Source organism: Cryptotermes secundus, unplaced genomic scaffold (genome assembly GCF_002891405.2).
Source record: "Cryptotermes secundus unplaced genomic scaffold, Csec_1.0 scaffold853, whole genome shotgun sequence".
Lineage (NCBI taxonomy): Eukaryota > Metazoa > Arthropoda > Insecta > Blattodea > Kalotermitidae > Cryptotermes > Cryptotermes secundus.
Genome location: NW_019719373.1, coordinates 182071 through 201690, shown reverse-complemented (window position 1 = coordinate 201690; position 19620 = coordinate 182071). Strand labels below are relative to the sequence as shown.

The 19620-nt window shown below is 40.1% G+C and overlaps 1 protein-coding gene across 5 annotated transcripts in view; it reads left to right on the top strand.

Annotated features, from left to right (window-relative positions):
- LOC111865336 overlaps positions 1 to 19620 on the top strand; it is a 385756-nt gene that overhangs the window by 355909 nt on the left and 10227 nt on the right. For 2 of the 5 annotated variants that reach the window (XM_023853256.2, XM_023853266.2), the window contains exons 3-7: positions 4179 to 4411; positions 7260 to 7469; positions 11408 to 11626; positions 13176 to 13390; positions 17663 to 17857. In XM_023853256.2, coding sequence (XP_023709024.1) covers positions 4179 to 4411; positions 7260 to 7469; positions 11408 to 11626; positions 13176 to 13390; positions 17663 to 17857 — 1072 coding nt within the window. Of the gene's footprint in view, positions 1 to 3694; positions 3794 to 4178; positions 4412 to 7259; positions 7470 to 11407; positions 11627 to 13175; positions 13391 to 17662; positions 17858 to 19620 lie in introns of those variants that run through there. The other 3 variants (XM_023853284.2, XM_023853293.2, XM_023853275.2) reach the window with 3 other exon arrangements.

The following is a 19620-nucleotide window of genomic DNA, read 5'->3' as shown; positions in this document are numbered from 1 at the left end:
ACTTACACTGAATTTCAGTGATCACGGAAGATGACCAGTGTTGGACCATGGTATGTAGTGCGTCCTGCTCAATAGACTTCAAGAAAGCCTATGATTCAGTAAGGAGGCAAGTATTGTGCAATATTCTGATAGAATTTGTGGTACCCATGAAACTTAACATATTAAAGTGTGTTTAAACGAAACGTACAGTAAGGTCCGTATAAGTGGTCTCCGTAGTCTAGGGGTAACGTTCCCACCTCATGACTCAAGGTACGCAGCGGAGGTCGTGGAATTTTTAATGGCGGAAAAATTCAGGCAACAAGTCCTCCGGGAGGGACCTTGCAAACTCATGACATAACGATATGAAACAGATGTTCTGAAAATGTGGCACAGTTCAGATATTTGGGAACAAGGATAACAAATCAAAACCAGATCTGGAGGAAATTAAGAGGAAACTGAACTCGGGTAATGCTTGCTACCATTCAGCCCAGAACCTTTTGTCTTCTCGTCTGTCCTCTAAAAACTTAAAAATTAGAATATACAAAACTATAATTTTGCCTGTGGTTCTGTATTGGTGTGAAACTTGGTCTCTGATATTAAGGGAGGAACACAGACTGAGGGTGTTTGAGAACAGGGTGTTGAGGAGAATATTTGGACCGAAGAGAGATGAAGTGACAGGAGGTTGGAGAAAACTGCATAATGAGGAGCTTCATAACTTGTACTCTTCTCCAAGTATAATTAGAGTGATGATGTCAAGGAGGATGAAGTTGGCAGGTATGTAGCACGAATGGGGGAGAAGAGGAATGCATATAGGATATTGGTGGGAAAGCCAGAAGGAAAGAGACCACAGGGAAGACCAAGATGTAGGTTGGTGTACAATATTAAAATGGATCTTAGAGAGATAGGATGGGTTTGGATGGATTGGATTGATCTGGCTCAGTATAGGGACCAGTGGAGGGCTCTTGTGAACACGGTAATGAACCTTCGGGTTCCATAAAATGCTGGGAAATTCTTGAGTAGCTTCAGATTTGGCTTCTCCTCAAGAAGGGCTCAGCTCCATAAATAAGTAAGTAAGAGTGAAAGCGGCCTCCGTAGTCTAGAGGTAACGTTCCCACCTCATGACTCGTAGTACGCGGGTTCAAACACCCGGCGGAGGTCGTCGAATTTTTAAGGGGGGAAAAATTCAGGAAACAAGTCCTCCGGGAGGGACTTTAAGCCGTGGGTCCCGTGTCGTAGCTTTACGGCACGTAAAAGAACCTCATATCTCCAAAGTAGGTCACTGAGCCAAATTAACGGACGTTTCCCGCCCAACAGCAGTCTCTAATACCTCTGGTAGATGGAGGAAGCATTATAGATACCTCTCAGCTAGTAGAGCCGGTCTCGCTGGCTGGGCTGGCTGATGGTAAGCACCAGTACCGGTAGGATATAGAGACTGGTAGAAATCATAGAGGGAAGCACAATGGACCGATACAGGTCTCAATGCATGGGGAAATCCACCCTCTCCAATAACTAACTAAGTAAGAGTGAATCTGCCCCATTTCGTGACACATAGGCCTACATGTTTCGTAGTATATTTTCAGTTCATCGCAAGATATTCCATTGTTACTTTCATCATGTGTCCATAAATATGCCGGTTGCATCCACTCTACATCCGCATATCTCGCTTCTATAGGATCGGTTTTATATTATCCTCTCATCTTTCACATTTGTTTCTCCGAAGGAAGTTTCCGCCCTGAATGTTTATGCATTTATCGTGTCTGCCACGAGTATTAAGCTATACAGATAATTATTAAAAATACGACATCTGGATTTCAGATTACTGAAGGATCGTACAAATAACTTTCAGTCTCGTGAAGGCTTTGCATTTTCGAAAAGTCAGCCTTAAAATTTATGTATCCTGAATCACTATAAACTTCTGTATAAATCTTGGTAGTTCTTGTTTGTCTGAAACATCTTTGACGGTATGCGGTATGCAACTGTGAAGAAAAATCCTGTGAATTCAAAGAGATCTCTGACATGACTTTGGTTCCCAGCGTACATAGAGAATATTATCTACTGAGTCACTAGCTGAAGATGACCCATCCTTAGAGGTCTTTCAGGCACAGTTTACTGTCTTCGGTTCCTTCCACTTAAACTATTATGGAACACATTTTTAGTAGCATCTCCATATATTTCGTTCGAGGAGAATCCAGTATTACGCACTGCCGATGCAATTCTAACGCCAGCATATATCATTATTATGTCGTACGTGCATGTGGGCTCGTACTGAGGACCATAATCATCATCATCATCATCAGTAATCTGTCAAGACGACAGGTCCACAGTCTCTTTCAAAACAATTCCTCCACTTAATGCGATCTAGAGCTTTCTCCTTCAAATGACAGTATCCTCTTCTGTCCCCAAGGTCATCCAGCATCTTCTTACGTCTTCTTCCTCGTCTTCTTGTCACTTCTATCCGCCCATCTATCTTTCCTTCGATAGCTTCTTTTAGAAGGCAGTTTCTGCGTAAAACATGACCAATCCAATTAGCCTTCCGTTTTCTTATTTCATGTAGGATATTCCTCTGCTCACTGACTCTAATTAACACTTCTTCATTTCTCACATAATCGGTCCAACTGATCTTCTCCATTCTTCTCCAACACCACATTTCGAAACTTTCCAGATGTTTCTGATCTACTGCCCTAAGTGTCCATGTTTCAGCCCCATACAGAGCTATGCTCCAAATGTAGCATTTCACTAGTTTCTTCCTCAAATTTAAGTCCAATTTGCTGGTAAAAAGATTCTTCTTCTTGCTAAATGCAGCTTTTGCCATGGCAATCCTGGATTTAATTTCACAAGTACACCTTCCATCATCTGTTAACAAGCTACCCAAATATTTAAAACATTTCACATTCTCCACTTGTTTTTGGTCTATCTTTATTGTGACTGGGGTTGGTTGTCTCGAAATTTTCATTACTTTTGTTTTCTCCACATTCATTTCCATGCCATAGCACCTTCCAATTTCAATTAGTCTATCAATCATGCCCTGTAGCACAGTTTCTTCCTTAGCCATTAACCTCAGTTTAAATCTTTTTATGTCTGTGTTCCTCAGTTTCAGATAACAGTAATCACGATGGTTTGCATGCAAGAGAAACACGGCGCACAGACGAATCCGTAGTTTTATACGAATTATTGAGTGTTCAGCCTTTCGTGTAATATGTATGACATGCGTGCATTTTTCACAGAAAGAATGAAACAGATCACAAATTCCTTACTTGGCTGTATTCATTTCAGGTCACAATAAATTCATTGCCGCATATTTCATAGCCAGACCTCTTTAAAATCATCACTATCTTCTGTCATTACTACCTTCACCACGACCGCCTCTTATCGTTACCATATTATCACAATAGGTAGCAGCACATTGAATTTATTTAGCCACCGAAGGCTGTCATAGGCGGTCATAGGGTACAGAAACAATTGCGTCATAATGAATTCATATTCGTACACCGAGAACACTATATCAGTATTCATTACAGATTTGACCAATATACATGGCCGTAATTATATATATATTTATATATATACACAAAAAATTTATATATGACTTGCATTTTCATGTGAATTTAACGTATGGTTACGTTGCTTTCTGGCTATTATTTTGTTATCCGTGATCAGTCGTACCCGTGATTTTTCCTCCTGCCACACTCTCTGCCATCGCTTGGTATAGGTCAGTATTGTATCTTCAATCAAAATAACAATGAAATGTGTTGTTTTTTGAATATGAGTGATCTGGCAAGAGGTGTTGTTTTACATTAGAAGTAAGATCATTTCGGTACAGCTGCATGTTTGGTATTTACGTATTATAATTTATCATCGTCCTGATGTGTATTTATTTATAATTTAAATGTCTTGCATTATTATTTAATAACAGAATATTATGAAATGGGGTTAGAACATTTTACGGAACCAGTATTTTTGTTGCGGTAAAGTTCCTGTTAAAATAATGATTTCAATGATTTATACTGTTTCAATATTTCATATAGTGCATTTGAACGATATCGTTTTATCGAGTCTTTATTTACAGTGTGATAGATATTCTATTAAAATATTAAATACTGAATATTAATTGCATGATTCAAATACAAAATTGTCGTTCCCCTAATATTATTTTGTGTGCAATGCAGTCTATAATTATGTTGCTTATAAACATGTCATAGACATGGTTGTCCAACGAGGCACATCAACTTGGACTGTGGGTTCTGCTGGCACTCAGCAGCAGCATCAACAAGCACAGCAGCAGTCACCGCATTTTATGAAACATGGTCAAGATTATGATACAAACTCTGTGAGAGCATCTTCTGTTGTAGTAACAGACTCCTCTGCCTTGCGATGCAATGTTGTTGTACCATCTTCAGCCCCGTTGGTGGATTCTCAAACTCAAGTTGAATGGGTATGTGCTCCAGAAATATCCATTTTTGTTAAGCCTAAGCTTTAATGATAGTTAAAATGAAGTTAGAGGTTAGAATTTCATCTGAAAGTCGAAATTAGTTTTGAATTAAGCTGTAGGGGAGGTTTCATTCACTCTAACTTTGAATTTGATTCTTTTTTGTGTGTCTGGAAATGTATAGCTGTGTCTCCATTACAAAGTGAGAATTGCAGAGTGTAATCATATTCACTTTTGATTTCATAAAGAAACTCTTGAACTGTCTGGCATTTGCTGTTCATAACCTAATGAAGTTAACGGTATTTATGTATTATCAGTTGACTGAAGTAACTTGAAAGATTTCCCACCATGGTATTTACCACTTCATTGCTGCCAACTATAGAAGCTTATTTGTAAATACTAAATCAATGGCCTAACTTTAGAAGGGTCTAAGATATTTATTAAAAAAAAACAAATACCTAAACTTGGAAAGTTTTTAGATATTTATTAAAAAAACCAAAAGCCTAACATTTTCATGGATCCAAAGGCCTCACCTTTTCAAAATGGATCCAGAGGTTGGCAGTGCTAACATCATGACAGCATGATGGTTTACTTGGGTTATCTATTGACATGCAAGTACCAAATTAACTGTACTTACAGCATCATTAATAATTCTTGAAGGTCCTATAGCTCCTAATTAGGTTTCTGTGGTGAATAAAACAGTGATATTGCATTAGTTCTAACTTCTGCTTATGTTTGTAATGAGGAGAAACCATGTCATTTTTAGAGCCAATCACTAATCATGTCTGCAAGTTTAGGTAGTTCCAATTATGTTTCTCAAGGATATATAGAACTGCCTGAATAAAATTTGATGTGTGCTTGCATTTGTACAGCTGATGTGATGTCCTTTGGTTCATCAGTAGTCTGTCAGTAGTAAATTTATTTATGTAAGATCTTAGGGAAATTTTATTTTGAAATATCTGGTACATACTGATTTGCATTCAGCTGATGGCTTCTGTTTTCTTCATAATACTTTTGTGATGCAACTGGTAAGTGATTTGATGAAAAATTGTCAATAAAATGCCTTGTTGACATAACTGTTAAATTAGGATGTTGTCACACATTAATGACTAGACGTAAGGTCTGAATTATTACTAATTGGATGTATTGCACTCTTATAAATTGTAGTTCTAATAATTATAAAAGTATCACTAATTCATGAACTTTACAAATCACTACAACAGAAACTAAGTCCTCTCAGTGTGCTCTGTCCTCACCAGTCATTGCCTGGTAGTGAAACCCAACAATTGTTTGGTGTTCGTGTCCTAACCATCTGATGACTCTCACACACTCCAACAGTTGACTTCTGAGCCATGACTGTCTACTCACCAGCTGTCATCCCCTATTACTCACTATCCCTGGCTCTCACTGGACGTATACTGCCTGTCTGGCCTGGTTATATAGCCTCAACACAGACCTTTTACAGAAAACACTGTTTCTAACAATGTTTTTAATAGTTGTATGTGTATCTGTTGTTGCTGAAACATGTTTGTCAAACTGTTACCATGCAATGGACAATACAAATATGTCACAATATGTAGGAAGTTCATTCAAACAACTTACACATTAAAACATCATTTAAAATTATGTTGGATTTTCTTTCAGTGATCCTAAGAAACTTCCTGATCTCCAGCAAAACTTTAGTTCTATTCTGGGCCGCACCATAGCTCAAGCGGTTAGTTGCTGGCTTCCCACTGCGGCAGCCCGGGTTCGATCCCGGGTCTGGTCAAGTGGGATTTGTGGTGGACAAAGTGGCGCTGGGGCAGGTTTTCTCCGAGTACTTCGGTTTCCCGTTCCAATCTTCATTCCACCAGTTGCTCCACAATCACCCTCACCTATCATCTTGGGCTGGTACAATAGGCCAGAAATGGCCGCAGTACAAGGGACTTAGTCCCACTCCACTAGCGTTAAAAAATTAGTTCTATTCTGGATATACAGTATACTTTCAATTATTTGTGCTAATGAAGGGGAAAAGATGCACATAAAATTGACAACATTGATAATCAGAGATATGGATATATGAAAATTGGAAGTATGCCAAGCATCAAATTGGTTTGTCATGAAATCTTTAAGACATATGGATAAAGTCTACAGAATGTAAAATGCGCATTTCATTTTTCTTTACAATATTTGTTCAAAAACACTTCTTCTCTGATACATAAGCAGTATGTTCTGCTCAGAGATAGGCACATCCATGGAAGTGGTGGCAAATCACAGAAAGAACTTACAGCTGCAGGCTGTGAATCTTGTTGGGTGGAACGGTCAATATAGTGACTAGGGTGCAGACTGAATGACTCTGGACTGGGTTCAGTTCCTGACAGGGTAGAGATTCTTCTGTACAGTACCTTATCCAGACTTGCTCTGGGGCCTTTGGGCAACCTTCTATTGAATGGGTACAGGGACCCTTTCCCCAGGGCTCCCACAGCTCTAGGTAACACTGACCATTTATGTCCACATAGTTCCAAGGTAAAGAATGCATGGAATCATATCTCCACAGGAACATGAAGGCTTATAGTTGTCTGTAGTGCCAGACTTTTACTTTTACTCTTTTTAATTTTTCTAAATTTGTTTTCATCAGTACATTTGCATGTCAGAACTATTAACTGAGCTGTCTGGGTTCCAAGAAAATGAGAGGCAGTTGTGTGGTACAGAAAGTAATCTTTTATTTTATTAAAATGGGTGTGGGGTTGGGGGGGGCAGGTGTACGAGTACATTCTGGGTGATTGCATGAGTAAATATGGCAGTTTTCTTACCTGTATTTTGAGTAACAGACTGTGTAACTGTCTTAAGGGTTTGTGCATATACTGTCTTTTAGAAGAATACGTTCAACATGCGGCAAGTCACCCTCTCGAACCTGGCTGTCAGTCAGCTTGGATTACGTCCCTCCCACAGGCCGCAGATCCCGGTAAACAGACTCCGGGGGAGCTGCATCACGAGCACCGCAAAGTCGCTGGATATCCTCCGACAGAACATCCAGTCTGCCATCAACAAGGAGATAGATGCGATCATTAAGAAATATCTGGAGGTACTCACTCACTCACTCACTCACCCATGGAGCTGAGCCCTTCTTGAGAAGCTGCCAGTTGTGCAGCTACTCAAGAACTTCCCCAGCATTCTGTGGAACCCGAAGGTTGATTATCATGCTCTCAAGAGCCCTCCACTAGTCCCTATCCTGAGCCAGATTGATCGAGTCCATACCATCCCATCCTGCCTCTCTAAGATCCATCTTAATATTGTCCACTCACCTACATCTTGGTCTTCCAAGTGGTCTCTTTCCTTTTGGCTTTCCCACCTATATGTATTCCTTTTCTTACCCATTCATGCTACATGCCCTGCCTATCTCATCCTGTTTGACTTGATCATTCTAATTATACTTGGCTAAGAGTACAAATTATAAAGTTCCTCCTTATGCAGTTTTATTCTTATGATCTTTTGTAACAAGCTTATTTTTTTATGGTGAGGAGTTGTTAGCCCCATGCCCAACCCCAGCTGGAGGACCACCCTTTATCTGCTGTCCGTGACTGCTTATTTAATATATTCACAACTACCCTTCATATCTGGAGGCCATCTCCTACATCCATAACCTGAGGACGTGCCTTGCTGGGGTGACAAGGGATCCACCTAACATGGTCTGGAGGCACTGACATGAAAGAACTTGTCTTATCTGAAAATTATAATGAACTTTCATAAATCTAGTGATATAGAAGGTAAACAATGGTATCAACTAAAAAGATCAAATAGGTTTGTGGTTGTGGAAAGCTTGGATGGAAATGTGGACTACAGTAGGACGTGTGAGGTGTCCAGTGAGTGTCCAGAGTATTTCAGCCACAGACTGTCTTGATTGATACGAGTTAAAATTGAATAAACCAAGATTTATTGAAAAGAGCTCAGAAAAAAATTACATCACAGGGAACAGGCTATATTGCAGTAATTGCAACATCCAAGCCAAATAGATTGTTGTAATGAGGTTAAACAGCAGATTGAATCTGCAGAATGTTTGCTGCCATTCAGTTCACAGTCTTTAATCTCCACATTTCTTATTTAAAAATGTAAGCATTAAAAATACAAAAGGTGTCATTTTACCTGCTGTCTTGTAGTGAAGCTATGTTTCTCACCATGAGGAAAGATCATTGGATCATTGAGTTTGAGAATGAGATATGAAAGAAAATATTTGGACCTAAGAGAGAGGCAGTAACAAGGAATGGAGAAAACTGCATAATGAAGAGCACAATTTGTGCTTCTCTTGAGACATAATTTTTTTCTCTCCTCTTGCTCCCAACTTGGAGCATAGGGCTGTTTTCTCAGTTTCATGATTATTTTACAGACTGTAGGACCTCTTGGATGGGTGATCAGCTCGTTGCAAACCCTCTACCGACACACAGGACAACATAAACAGAATAAACACATACACACACCAAACATCCATGCCTTATGTGGGATTTGAACCCACGATCTCGGCTTCCAAGCAAGCGAAGACAGTATATGCCTTAGAATGCTCGGCTCCTGTGACCGGTGAGACATAATTAGAGTGATGAAATTAGTGTGCATGCACAGGGACATTGAGAAATTCATCCAGGATATTAGCCAGAAAACTTAAAGAAAAGAGACCTCTTTGGATATTTAAGCATATATAAGAAGATAAGAGCGCTGGCAAGAATGGACGCCAACATGAAATCCTACCAAGAAGAGACGGAGACCAAATGGAAAACCGGCCATAAGGAGTTGCTGGCCATTATGGAGGCCAACCGAAAGGAGACGAGACGATTTGGTCTTAAGAAGGGAGCGGTTGTAATGGCTGGAGAACAGATGCTGCAAGAACAGCCTCCGAAGCAAAGGAATGGGGATGCACCATTAGGCTGTTCGGGACGAACAGCCTTAAGGAGGGAGCAGTGTGACATGTTGCGCTCCCCTCCCCCCCTACGCACGGTTGCGTCACCGCGCGTTGCGCGTTACGTTACCNGGGGGGGGGAGCGCAACATGTCACAATATTGAAATGGATCATAATCAAACAGGATGTGAGGATGTGGTCTAGATGGAGTGGCTGAATGATCAGCAACTTCTTACGAAGAACTCTGCATCATGGAGGAAGTCTGATTAACCCTTTATGGAACAGTGTTACTTACATATACCACCTGCTTTAACATTAAAAGAACTCAGCACTTTGCCCACACAGTGTATTTATTAGTTTCATATGGTTCTCACAACAAGCAGCGATTGTTTCCCTAAACAGCATTAACCGGTTGGGCTTTGTAGAGGAGACGTAATGTGTTTCCTGTGAGGTACGGACTGAACTCTGCATTCTGCCCACACAGTGTATTTATGTGTTCCATAGGGTTCTCACAGTAAACAGCGATTATTTCCCTAAACAATACTAATCGGTTGGGCTTTGTAGCTGAGACATAATGTGTTTCCTGTGAGGTACGGACTGAACTCTGCATTCTGCCCACACAGTGTATTTGTGTGTTCTGTATGGTTCTCACAGTAAACAGCGATTGTTTCCCTAATCAGCATTAACCGGTTGGGTTTGTAGCAGAGACAGGGGTGTTTCCTTTGAGGTAGGAGCTAGACTTTTATACATTAGTTGGAATTGTTCCACATATCAATATTTGTAATGGTTTGTTTTGTGAGATTTTTACAATACTGTCAATATCTAGAATATATCATATGAAGTTGTAGAATGGATGATGAATTGGAAAAGATTTGGAAGGAAGTGGTCATGGCCTAATTGAGGTAGTGTCCCAGGATTTGCCTGAAGGAACACACAGATAACCACAGAGGAGCCAGTGTCTTGACCAAGATTCAAACTGAAAGCCTTCTGATCATTTCCACTTTGCCATTCTGCTTGGTCTTGTAGCAGTAAAGCGTAGAAATAAAATAGAATCTTCATAATGTAGAAGGTAGAATGCTGGGAAAAGATATTAAAAGAGGAATTGGGAAAAACAGGTTTAGCATATATTTGGCAAAGCCAGGTAGAAGGTAATGCAATTAACATATATATAAAATAGAGAAAGGTACAATGATATAGAAAGCATATTTTTGAAAATAAGTGAAAATATCTCCTCTGTATTTTATTGTGAAATGAAACATGAGTAGGGTAAGGAGAGCTATATTGATGAATGCACAAAAAATAAGAAAATGGGAACAATATGGCTGAAAGCAGGGATATGGAAACTAAGTGGGATTAGAGGGGATATGATAGAGGACATAACATACAGGAAAATAATTAGCTGCACAAATGTGACTAAGATAAAACCATTGGAAAGTATTTATTTAAAACTAAGTGTGAGTGAGAGGTTGTGCCATAGCTCAAGTGGTTAGTCGCTGGCTTCCCACCGTGGTGGCCCAGGTTCGATCCCAGGTCTGGTCATGTGGGATTTGTGGTGGACAAAGTGGCGCTGGGGTGGGTTTTCTCCCAGTACTTCGGTTCCCCTGCCACTCTTCATTCCACCAAATTTTCTATCATCATAATCACCCGGGGCAGTCTACAATAGGCCAATCGGTGGCCACCGTGCCGAGTGGACTCAGTTGGGACCCCCCCCCCCCACTAAGTGAAATTTTAAATGTGAGAGAGCAAAGTTAGGGGAGACCCCCCCGGTTAGCTGGAAGCAAACGTGTAAGAAGAGAAAATGGACTGAGAATGGGAATAGTACTAGTACAGTACTGGTGGTATCAGTAGTGATAGTAATAATAACTGATTTGAACAATGTAAGTAGTTCGTATGCATTGTTTGTATGTATGTATTGTAGCTCGTATGTTTGTATGTACTGAACTTGTGTACCGCTAAAAGCTGGTGTTATGTGGGCATAGTTATATATTTGTAATGAAACTTGACTCAGTAAACTGAACTAAGCTAAACCAAAGGTCTTCATGTTGTTCCATAAAAGTGAATTGTCTCTGTTAAAGTTTAGTTGAGATCAGTGCGACTGCTGTGTACTGTAAAGTCACTGTTACGTTATTTCACAGAAGTTCTTTCAGCCTGCAGTGGATAACATAAAGAGCAACTTGGGAGCCAGTAGCGTGTCTGAGGAGCACGTGAGAGATGTATGCCGTCAGATCCTGGAGGATGCAAAGCAGATGTACTGCAGTAATTCACAGTCCAGGGGCAGCTCACCTTTCAATGAGCACAGTGATTCTGAGACGGGCAGTATCGGGGAGTATCGGTTTGGCAGACCAAACACACGTGTAAGTGCCCATATAGTTACATTTTATTTTTCAAGTCATTCTATATGTTTAAAAAAGCGGTTTGGGAAATGTGAGATTTCAGGTTGCCATAGCTACCACATGTCATCGAGTGTTAGTTGATGCATTGCATGCACCTAAGTTATGTACCAGGCCACGGAACAAGTGAAGAGTCTTTTTTGTTTCAGCGTATCATGTCTATTCTGTGTGTATTGATAATACTCTAACATAGATTTGTGAAGTGTAGCTTACTATATCAAGGAGACATTTTATGACTGAATATTTGTGCATGTTTTTTGTGCCTGATGGTTTTAAATGTTGGCTTCAGTGTCTCATTCAGTAACACATAGGACTTGAAAGGAGTATGAGAGAAAGCAGGGGAAGTTAACAGTATGGAAGCTTAAGTAGCAAATGATGAGATGCCTGCTGAATTCTCGATGGGTGATACACATGTCTTGTAAGGTAAAGGTCAATATATCCCTGTAACAGGCTGTGAAGGCCCATAAGGTTGTGAGACGAAATGCCCACATTTTCTCTAGACAATTGGCTCACAGATGGTGGTGGGGTTGTCAGCCTTATGTGCCAGCCGCCGTTTACCCCCCCCCCCCAGGAAGACTCCTGGTATACATTTCTGTTAGCAGCTTAGTAGACCCCAGGGCCAAAGTGCAGCTAGAAGGATTAGGTAAATTGAAATCAACTGTGCTACCATGTGACCTCTCACTTGTACAAAATAATTTCCTCTAGAGGATTCCTTGTCATGGGGATGTCTAGCGACCAATCTAAATCTGTATATTTGTATATGCATGAGGTATATAAGACCTGAAGATGTCACAGCAGTGAATATTAAGGGTATAACATTCTAGGATGTGAAGGCATGCACTTCGGTACACAGGCACCCATGTTTCAGAGGAACTTGCTGCCTCAATCTGCACAATTTCTCACCCTCTCAGCTCAGTTCTTGTACAATGAAGATGGACGCAGCAGTTTCCACCACAACACTGGTACCTACATATACCACACTACATAGTATCACATCCCAGAAGACATTAATCCTAGTTTGAGTCTGATATGTTTGAAAGAGAGTTCTTTTTTAATTTTGGTGACATTATTTTTTATGATTATAAACATAAAATGTTTTAAATATAAAGAGGAAGAATGTGTGAGTATGATTTGAGGTTCTTTTAGCGTTGGTTGTGAAGAGTTCAACGTTCTGAGATATAACATCACCCAGTCCATTAATGTTAGAAAACATTTTGGAGGAACATGTTGCCTCCATCTTCAGGGTTGAAGAGTAAGCTAAGCAAGAAACCAGCATGAAGCAAACAGCAAGCTTTTGTTTAGTTTTGAACCCTGAAGATGGAGGCAACTTCAGCTGACTTTCAATGAACTACACAGAATTACATCCCAGAAGATAGAGCTCTTCATAAGAACAAGTGAACCTACAGGTCAGGTTTATAGTAAGCAAGTAGAGAATTATCTGATTTTATTCTATCCTGGCACAGAAATTTAGGTACAACATTATAAATATTTATGTATAATTTTTGTTTTTCAGAGTCCCTTGTTCCGGAAGAGGAAAGAATCTGATACTGATTCGGAAGCCAGTCAGTCAGCACGCAAAAAACGAAGCAAACCTCGCCCTCCTGGAAATTTTCCATCAGGCCGATCTACACCTTTAAAAATAGGCAGAGGAGAATCAATTCGTCGAGATGGGCCAAAGTGGGATCCTGCTAGAATTGGGAAAGAAACCGTTTTCGTTATGGGTGCAAGGTATTACATATTTCTTTTACAAATTCAGTTTTCTTTTTATTGCTATTGGGGTGGGACTAAGTCCCTTGTACTGAGGCCACTTCTGGCCTATTGTACGAGCCCAAGATGATAGGTGAGAGTGATTGTGGATCAGTTGGTGGAATGAAGATTGGCAGGGGAAACCGAAGTACTCGGAGAAAACCTACCGCAGCGCCACTTTGTCCACCACAAATCCCACTTGACCAGACCCGGGATTGTACCCAGGCCGCCACGGTGGTAAGCCAGTGACTAACTGCTGGAGCTATGGCGCGGCCAAAATTCACCCCTTTGGGACTTGAACCAGAGACCTTCCAGTTTGCAGCATAGTGCCTCAACCAACCATTCTCCCGCCTATCCCACTACAAATTCAGTTGCTCGAGTTGTTCATGAAGAAAGCTGCTGAGGAGTAATAATTATTTTTCATCCTTATTCATTTCCACTTTATGAGGTTTGTTCAACAGTGAGGCATCTCTATCTGCCAATGTCCCCCTGAAGCTCCTCATCTTTATCCCATGTTGTTCCTTCCTTCTATATGAAGTACTTCGTAATGTAGTTCCCATCGTGATGTCTGTTTTTCTCTTGGTGTTTTTCTTTTCAATTTCTTGCTTAACATCATCGTTGAGATCTCTCCTTCATTCAGTTAAGCTTTCTGCTGAAAATTTGTTTAGTGTTAGCATAAAGCAACGATGGCCAACTGGCGGCCCGCGACTTGATTTACTCCGGCCCCCCGCCAAGTCTCAGGTTTATTTTAAAAAATCTTAACTTCACAGCTGTATTGGCATAGAATTCAGTTTTTAATAGGACGTTTCATTAGCTTACAGCATTTTTCAGTTGACTGTATACGTTCTTACCGAGTTGGACAGTTCAGACTGTTTTCTAATAACTGTGTTCATGTCATGGAAATTCCAAGTCCCCCAACCCAACTTCTGTAGGGAGATGACACTGAAGGGAAGACCGTAGTGGTGAAGGATTTATGACACCTTCAAAATAATAACCATTCCCAGCTTTCTCGCAGGGATGGGATGTTTACCGTTTCTCTCGGCATCCTGGCCTTTGTTAAGTGCCAGTTTTAGCAGAAATGTCTCCCAGTTAGTGCGATTTTAGAAAGTGAAGTGTGATTACGGAGTGTGAGTGTAGAACTGTTTTTCAATTAAAATTGTGTTTGAAGTTATTGTAAGTGATACAGCATGTCAAATAGTAAATTGAGAAAAGTTGATAGCGAAAATAGGGCGTTCAAATCTGAGTGGGAACATGACTATTTTTTTATATTAAATAAAGACCACAAGCCACAGTGTTTAGTATGTTTTCAAGTGCTAGCAGTTTTAAAGGAGTACAACCTAAAGAGGCATTACATGACAAATCATAAACAGAAGTTCGGAAAACACTCTTGTGAATCAAGGAAAGTAGTCTGCGATCAGTTAAAGAAAAAACATTTCCAGCAGAAATCTCTTTTTACCAATGAAACAAAACAACAAGAAGAAGCTTTGCTGGCTTCTTATTTCGTGACATATGAATTAATGAAAGCTAAAAAAGCGTTAAGTGATGGTGAATTAATTAAGAACTGTGCGATAAAGATGGCAGAAGCTTTCAATGAAAATAAGGTAGGAAACAAATTTCAAACAGTGCCCCTTTCAAAACAGACTGTTACTAGGAGGCTGGAAGATATTAGCAACCAGATATCTAATAATGTGAAAGACATTATCGCTAATTGTTCCTATTTCTCAATTGCTCTCGACGAAAGCACAGATGTTTCGGATACTAATCAGTTGCTGATATTTGTTCGTGCAATTAAGGAAGATTTTACAATTTTCGAAGAGTTGTTAAAAGTGTGCTCTTTACACAGCACAACTAGAGGTGTCGATATTTTTAACGCTGTTAAGAGTGCAGTGGAGGAATTCGGTGGTTTTGAAAAATTGTCCTCCATAGTAACAGATGGCGCTAAATCAATGACAGGGACAATAAGCGGTTTTGTTGGATTTTTAAGACAGAATCAAATTACTGTACCTACCTTGCATTGTATTATACATCAGGAGGCTCTATGTGCCAAATCAATTAAACTGTCTACCACCATGGCTACTGTCACAAAAATTACTAATTTGATCAGAGGAGGAAATCGATCACTCACTCACAGAAAATTTCTGACCCTCTTGGAAGAAATGGATTCTGCTTACGGGGACCTGCTTCTGCACACTGAAGTAAGATGGTTAAGCCGTGGGAAATGTCTGGTACGGTTCTTTGAACTCCGTCATGAAATAGCAACATTCCTAAGAGAAGAGGTTACGAATTCTGCTGAACTGCAGAATGATCTCGAAGACGTCGAATTCTTGAGAAACTTGGCCTTTCTCACTGATATCACTCAACACTTGAATGTCCTGAATCTGCAATTGCAAGGCAAGAAGCAGACAATATGTCAGATGGTTGGCTTTGTTGACAGTTTCCGTAAAAAGCTACATTTATTTAAGTCTGCATTGGACAAAAATAACCTTCTACATTTCCCTTGCTGTCGGAAACTCTCAGAAGAAGAAGAAGGCTTGGAGTTTAGGGACTACACTGAAATTATTGAAGATTTGTCTTCAGAGTTCGACCGACGATTTAACGATTTTGAAAGCTTTCGACCTGATATTTCTTTATTCAGTAATCCTATACATTGTGATATAGAATCTCAGCCAGGTCATCTGCAATTAGAGCTTTGTGAACTTCAATGTGACCCATCCTTAAACACATCTCAGGTTACTGGAATTGACTTTTGGAAACTGCTTTCACCAGAACGTTACCCACTGTTACGAAATTGGGCTCTCAAACTTTGCTCTGTTTTTGCAAGTACTTACATATGCGAGACAGCGTTTTCATCGCTGAAGCATGTAAAGTCTAAGAACGGGAACAGACTTTCAGATGTCGTGTTATCACATATTCTTCGAGTGGCAACCTCACAATTAGAAGTGGATTTTATATCATTGGTTTCCAGTTTTATGAAACCACAGTGCTCTCATTAAAACAGTGTGTATATGGGGATTTAGGTATAATCATTAGACCATAAAAACTATGATTGAAAGCCTTTTGTGCTCATCCCTGCTGAAAGAGGAATTTGTGCTGTGTTATGGTAAGTAATTGCAAATTTCAAGGCATTTTATTTTTCTTTCTTAAATTAGAATTGCATTTTTCCCCGGCATATATAAAACTAAACATAAGGCATGATCTGGCCAGTGTTTCTTTAAGAAAAAAATGCTCTGGGGGTAGAAGTGATAGAAGGCAATAAAATCGATTGGTGAAATTTTCAATATCGGCTTAATATTATTGGTGCAACGTAAAATTTAAATACATAGGTTTAAATGCACTTATTTTTACACGGGTTGTGACTGATTCAGTTTGGGGGGCAATACTCCCCGACCACTCTTCTGAAAGAAACACTGTATCTGGCCCCTGATGGTGTTCTATAAACTAAATTTGGCCCTCGAGATGTATTAGGTTGGCCAACGCTGGCATAAAGCAAACACTGTATTTCTCTGTCTCGAAAACAAAATCAGGGGCTTTAAAAATGAGGAAGTGGATTTACGGAAAAGTTATTTTTATATTGTTGTATATTTGCCGTGATAAAATTTTCTCTTGTACAACTGTTGACTTGATTACTCTTACACAGTTTACAGTAGTATTGTAATATTTCAGGAATGTGTCAAAGAGTGTTTCCCAACCTTTTTGGCATGTTCTCATCAGAAGTCACAAAAATGCGCCTGTTGGTTCTGCCATGTCTGTCCATCTGCGTGTAACAACTGAGGAACCACTGAATGAATTTTCATCAGATTTCATATTATGTCCATCTGGAGTATAACCTGTTAAATATATCACAGCAGAAAATGTTTCAAACAGAAGTTACGGAGAAAAATGAGACACACATTTTCTGCCCATGGATTTTTTTAGAAGTCTAGGGTGGTGAGATATTGAGGCTCCCACATTTTCTGTTAGAGGCTGCATCGATTCCAGGGCCATAGTGTGACTGAAAGGATTATGTCAATTGAAAAATCCAGTGACCTCATCAGGAGTCAAACCCCTGACCTTCTGGCTTTTAGCACAGTGCTTCAACCAACTACACTACTGCATGCCCCCATATTGTTTTGGACACAATTAATAGGGAGCTAAAATGCCAGAATTTTTATGCTATGTAACATTTCCTACCTTGCTTGAAATTCCTTGCAGCATATTTTGCTAACATCAGTTTTATATAAGGTAAATTTATTTTCCCATTGTGTTGTGACTCAGGGCTAACAAGGTGCTGGGCTTTGGCCAAACACGAGGCCGTCTGTACATCAAGCATCCAGGGCTGTTTAAATATTCTGGAGACCAGGAAGACAAGGAGTGGCTGTCTAGACACAACCTGATGCCTCCTACAGGTGGTAAAGCATACCTTATGGTCCTGGAAGATATCAGGGAACTTGCTGAAACTGATGACTACAGGTTAGATCCTTTGTTGTATTTCCCTTTGTTCAGAGGTATGTTTTAATTATCATTAGGAAGTAATCAGTTTGAATGTCAGCCAAGAAAGACACTGACTATCCTGACTACCTCCTTAACATCCTTTTCAGTTCATTATTTTCTTTCATGTAATCATTTGATACAGCCTGAGTTATCGAGAGGGTTGTTAAATAAACTGCACAAAATGAATACATTGAGCTGTTATTCTTCACAATCCCAGAGTTTTATCATTGGTGGCAGTAAGGGTTTCATTCTATAAGCAGAAATATATAGAATCTGGACCAAGGATTGAACTCAGAACCATCTGAATGACAGTCCAGTGTCATAACCTGAGAACAGTAGGTCCTTACATATCCCATATTTACGCAAAGAGTCGTGTCTGGAAGTCGTGATATGCAACATATGCGAATACTGTGCTGCTTCTAAGAGTATGAGTTTATATGTGAATGATTTGATTACGGGTACTGAGGGTGATGTGGCAACATGGTGTTGGCATCTTTGGACTTCACCGTGCAGTTTCTTAATGAAAATTGAGATGAAAATGTTCCTTGATTTCAATCAGTGCATAATTTGCCTGAAAAACACAACTGAATTTCACCATATCATCCCTCCATAATGCATTTAACTTAAATCAGATTTTCTTGAAAATTATGCTTCGGTAGAAATTTAAGAGGGGACATGCGCATCTCGGTTTCTATCAAGGAATCATAAGGCAGAGTCCATAGGGGTGAATATCGATACCATGTTTTGACAGGACATTCACCATAAATTACATACTCCTTGAAAATGATCAGTCAAAACTTTTCAAGGGTAAAAATATTGTGACATGTTGCACAATGGAGAACAAACCCTCCCTCCCCTAGCACTGATGTGGCAGCTCTGGCCACGGTGACGTAGCCCACCCTGGGCTACGTGGCACCGCTTCCTACCGTGATGAGGCACGCAACGCTCGGTGACGTAACACGGTGTGAGGCAACAGCGGTACCAATTATGTAACAGGCCAGCGCTGTGACTATATAAGGGAAATACACAGCCACCGCAGTGAGTCTAAAGCGTATCAGCTGCCGAAGACACTTCTCGAGTCAGCAGTGAACAGTTCTGAAGGCAGCAGCCTACGAGTTGAGTTGGAATCTAGCCAGTGGCGAGTTATGAGTTGAAATGAATTGTAACGAGTGAATCCTGACAGAGTGAATTGATTTGTGTGTAGGGTTTGTAAATTTTGTAAACACGTAACGTTGTTGTAATTAATTGTAGCCGAGACTTGTAGGTTGTTAAATAAACCAGTTAACTCATTGACTGGCGCGGGCGTGTTTTAACGCTGGGGTGATGCCAACCGTTCCCTGGCGTTGGCGTGTTTTAACGCTTTGAAAATCTCTTCCCTTATTTGCTCTCTTGGCACTCATCAACCAAAGACATATATATGGTAGTTTTTGTGCATGGTTGTAAAGAACCCTTGTAAACTTTGTGGGGGTCTATATTACTCTCAGAACCCTCCGAGAAGGAAAAGTTCAAAAAATATTTCACATTCATTCAGTTTCACCGTGTCTTCTCGCAGCAATTGTCGACATGTTCCTACAGACCAGCTGGAAAGTGTTGTGAAGGAGATTTGTGCTGATGATGATAGTGGCGATGAAATAATGATTCCTGAATTGGATGAATTTGATAGTGACAATAATACAGTGATAGACAATGATCCACAAGACAGTAATGATGAACATTTAGCTAACACGAGTGCGGTGCCTGAC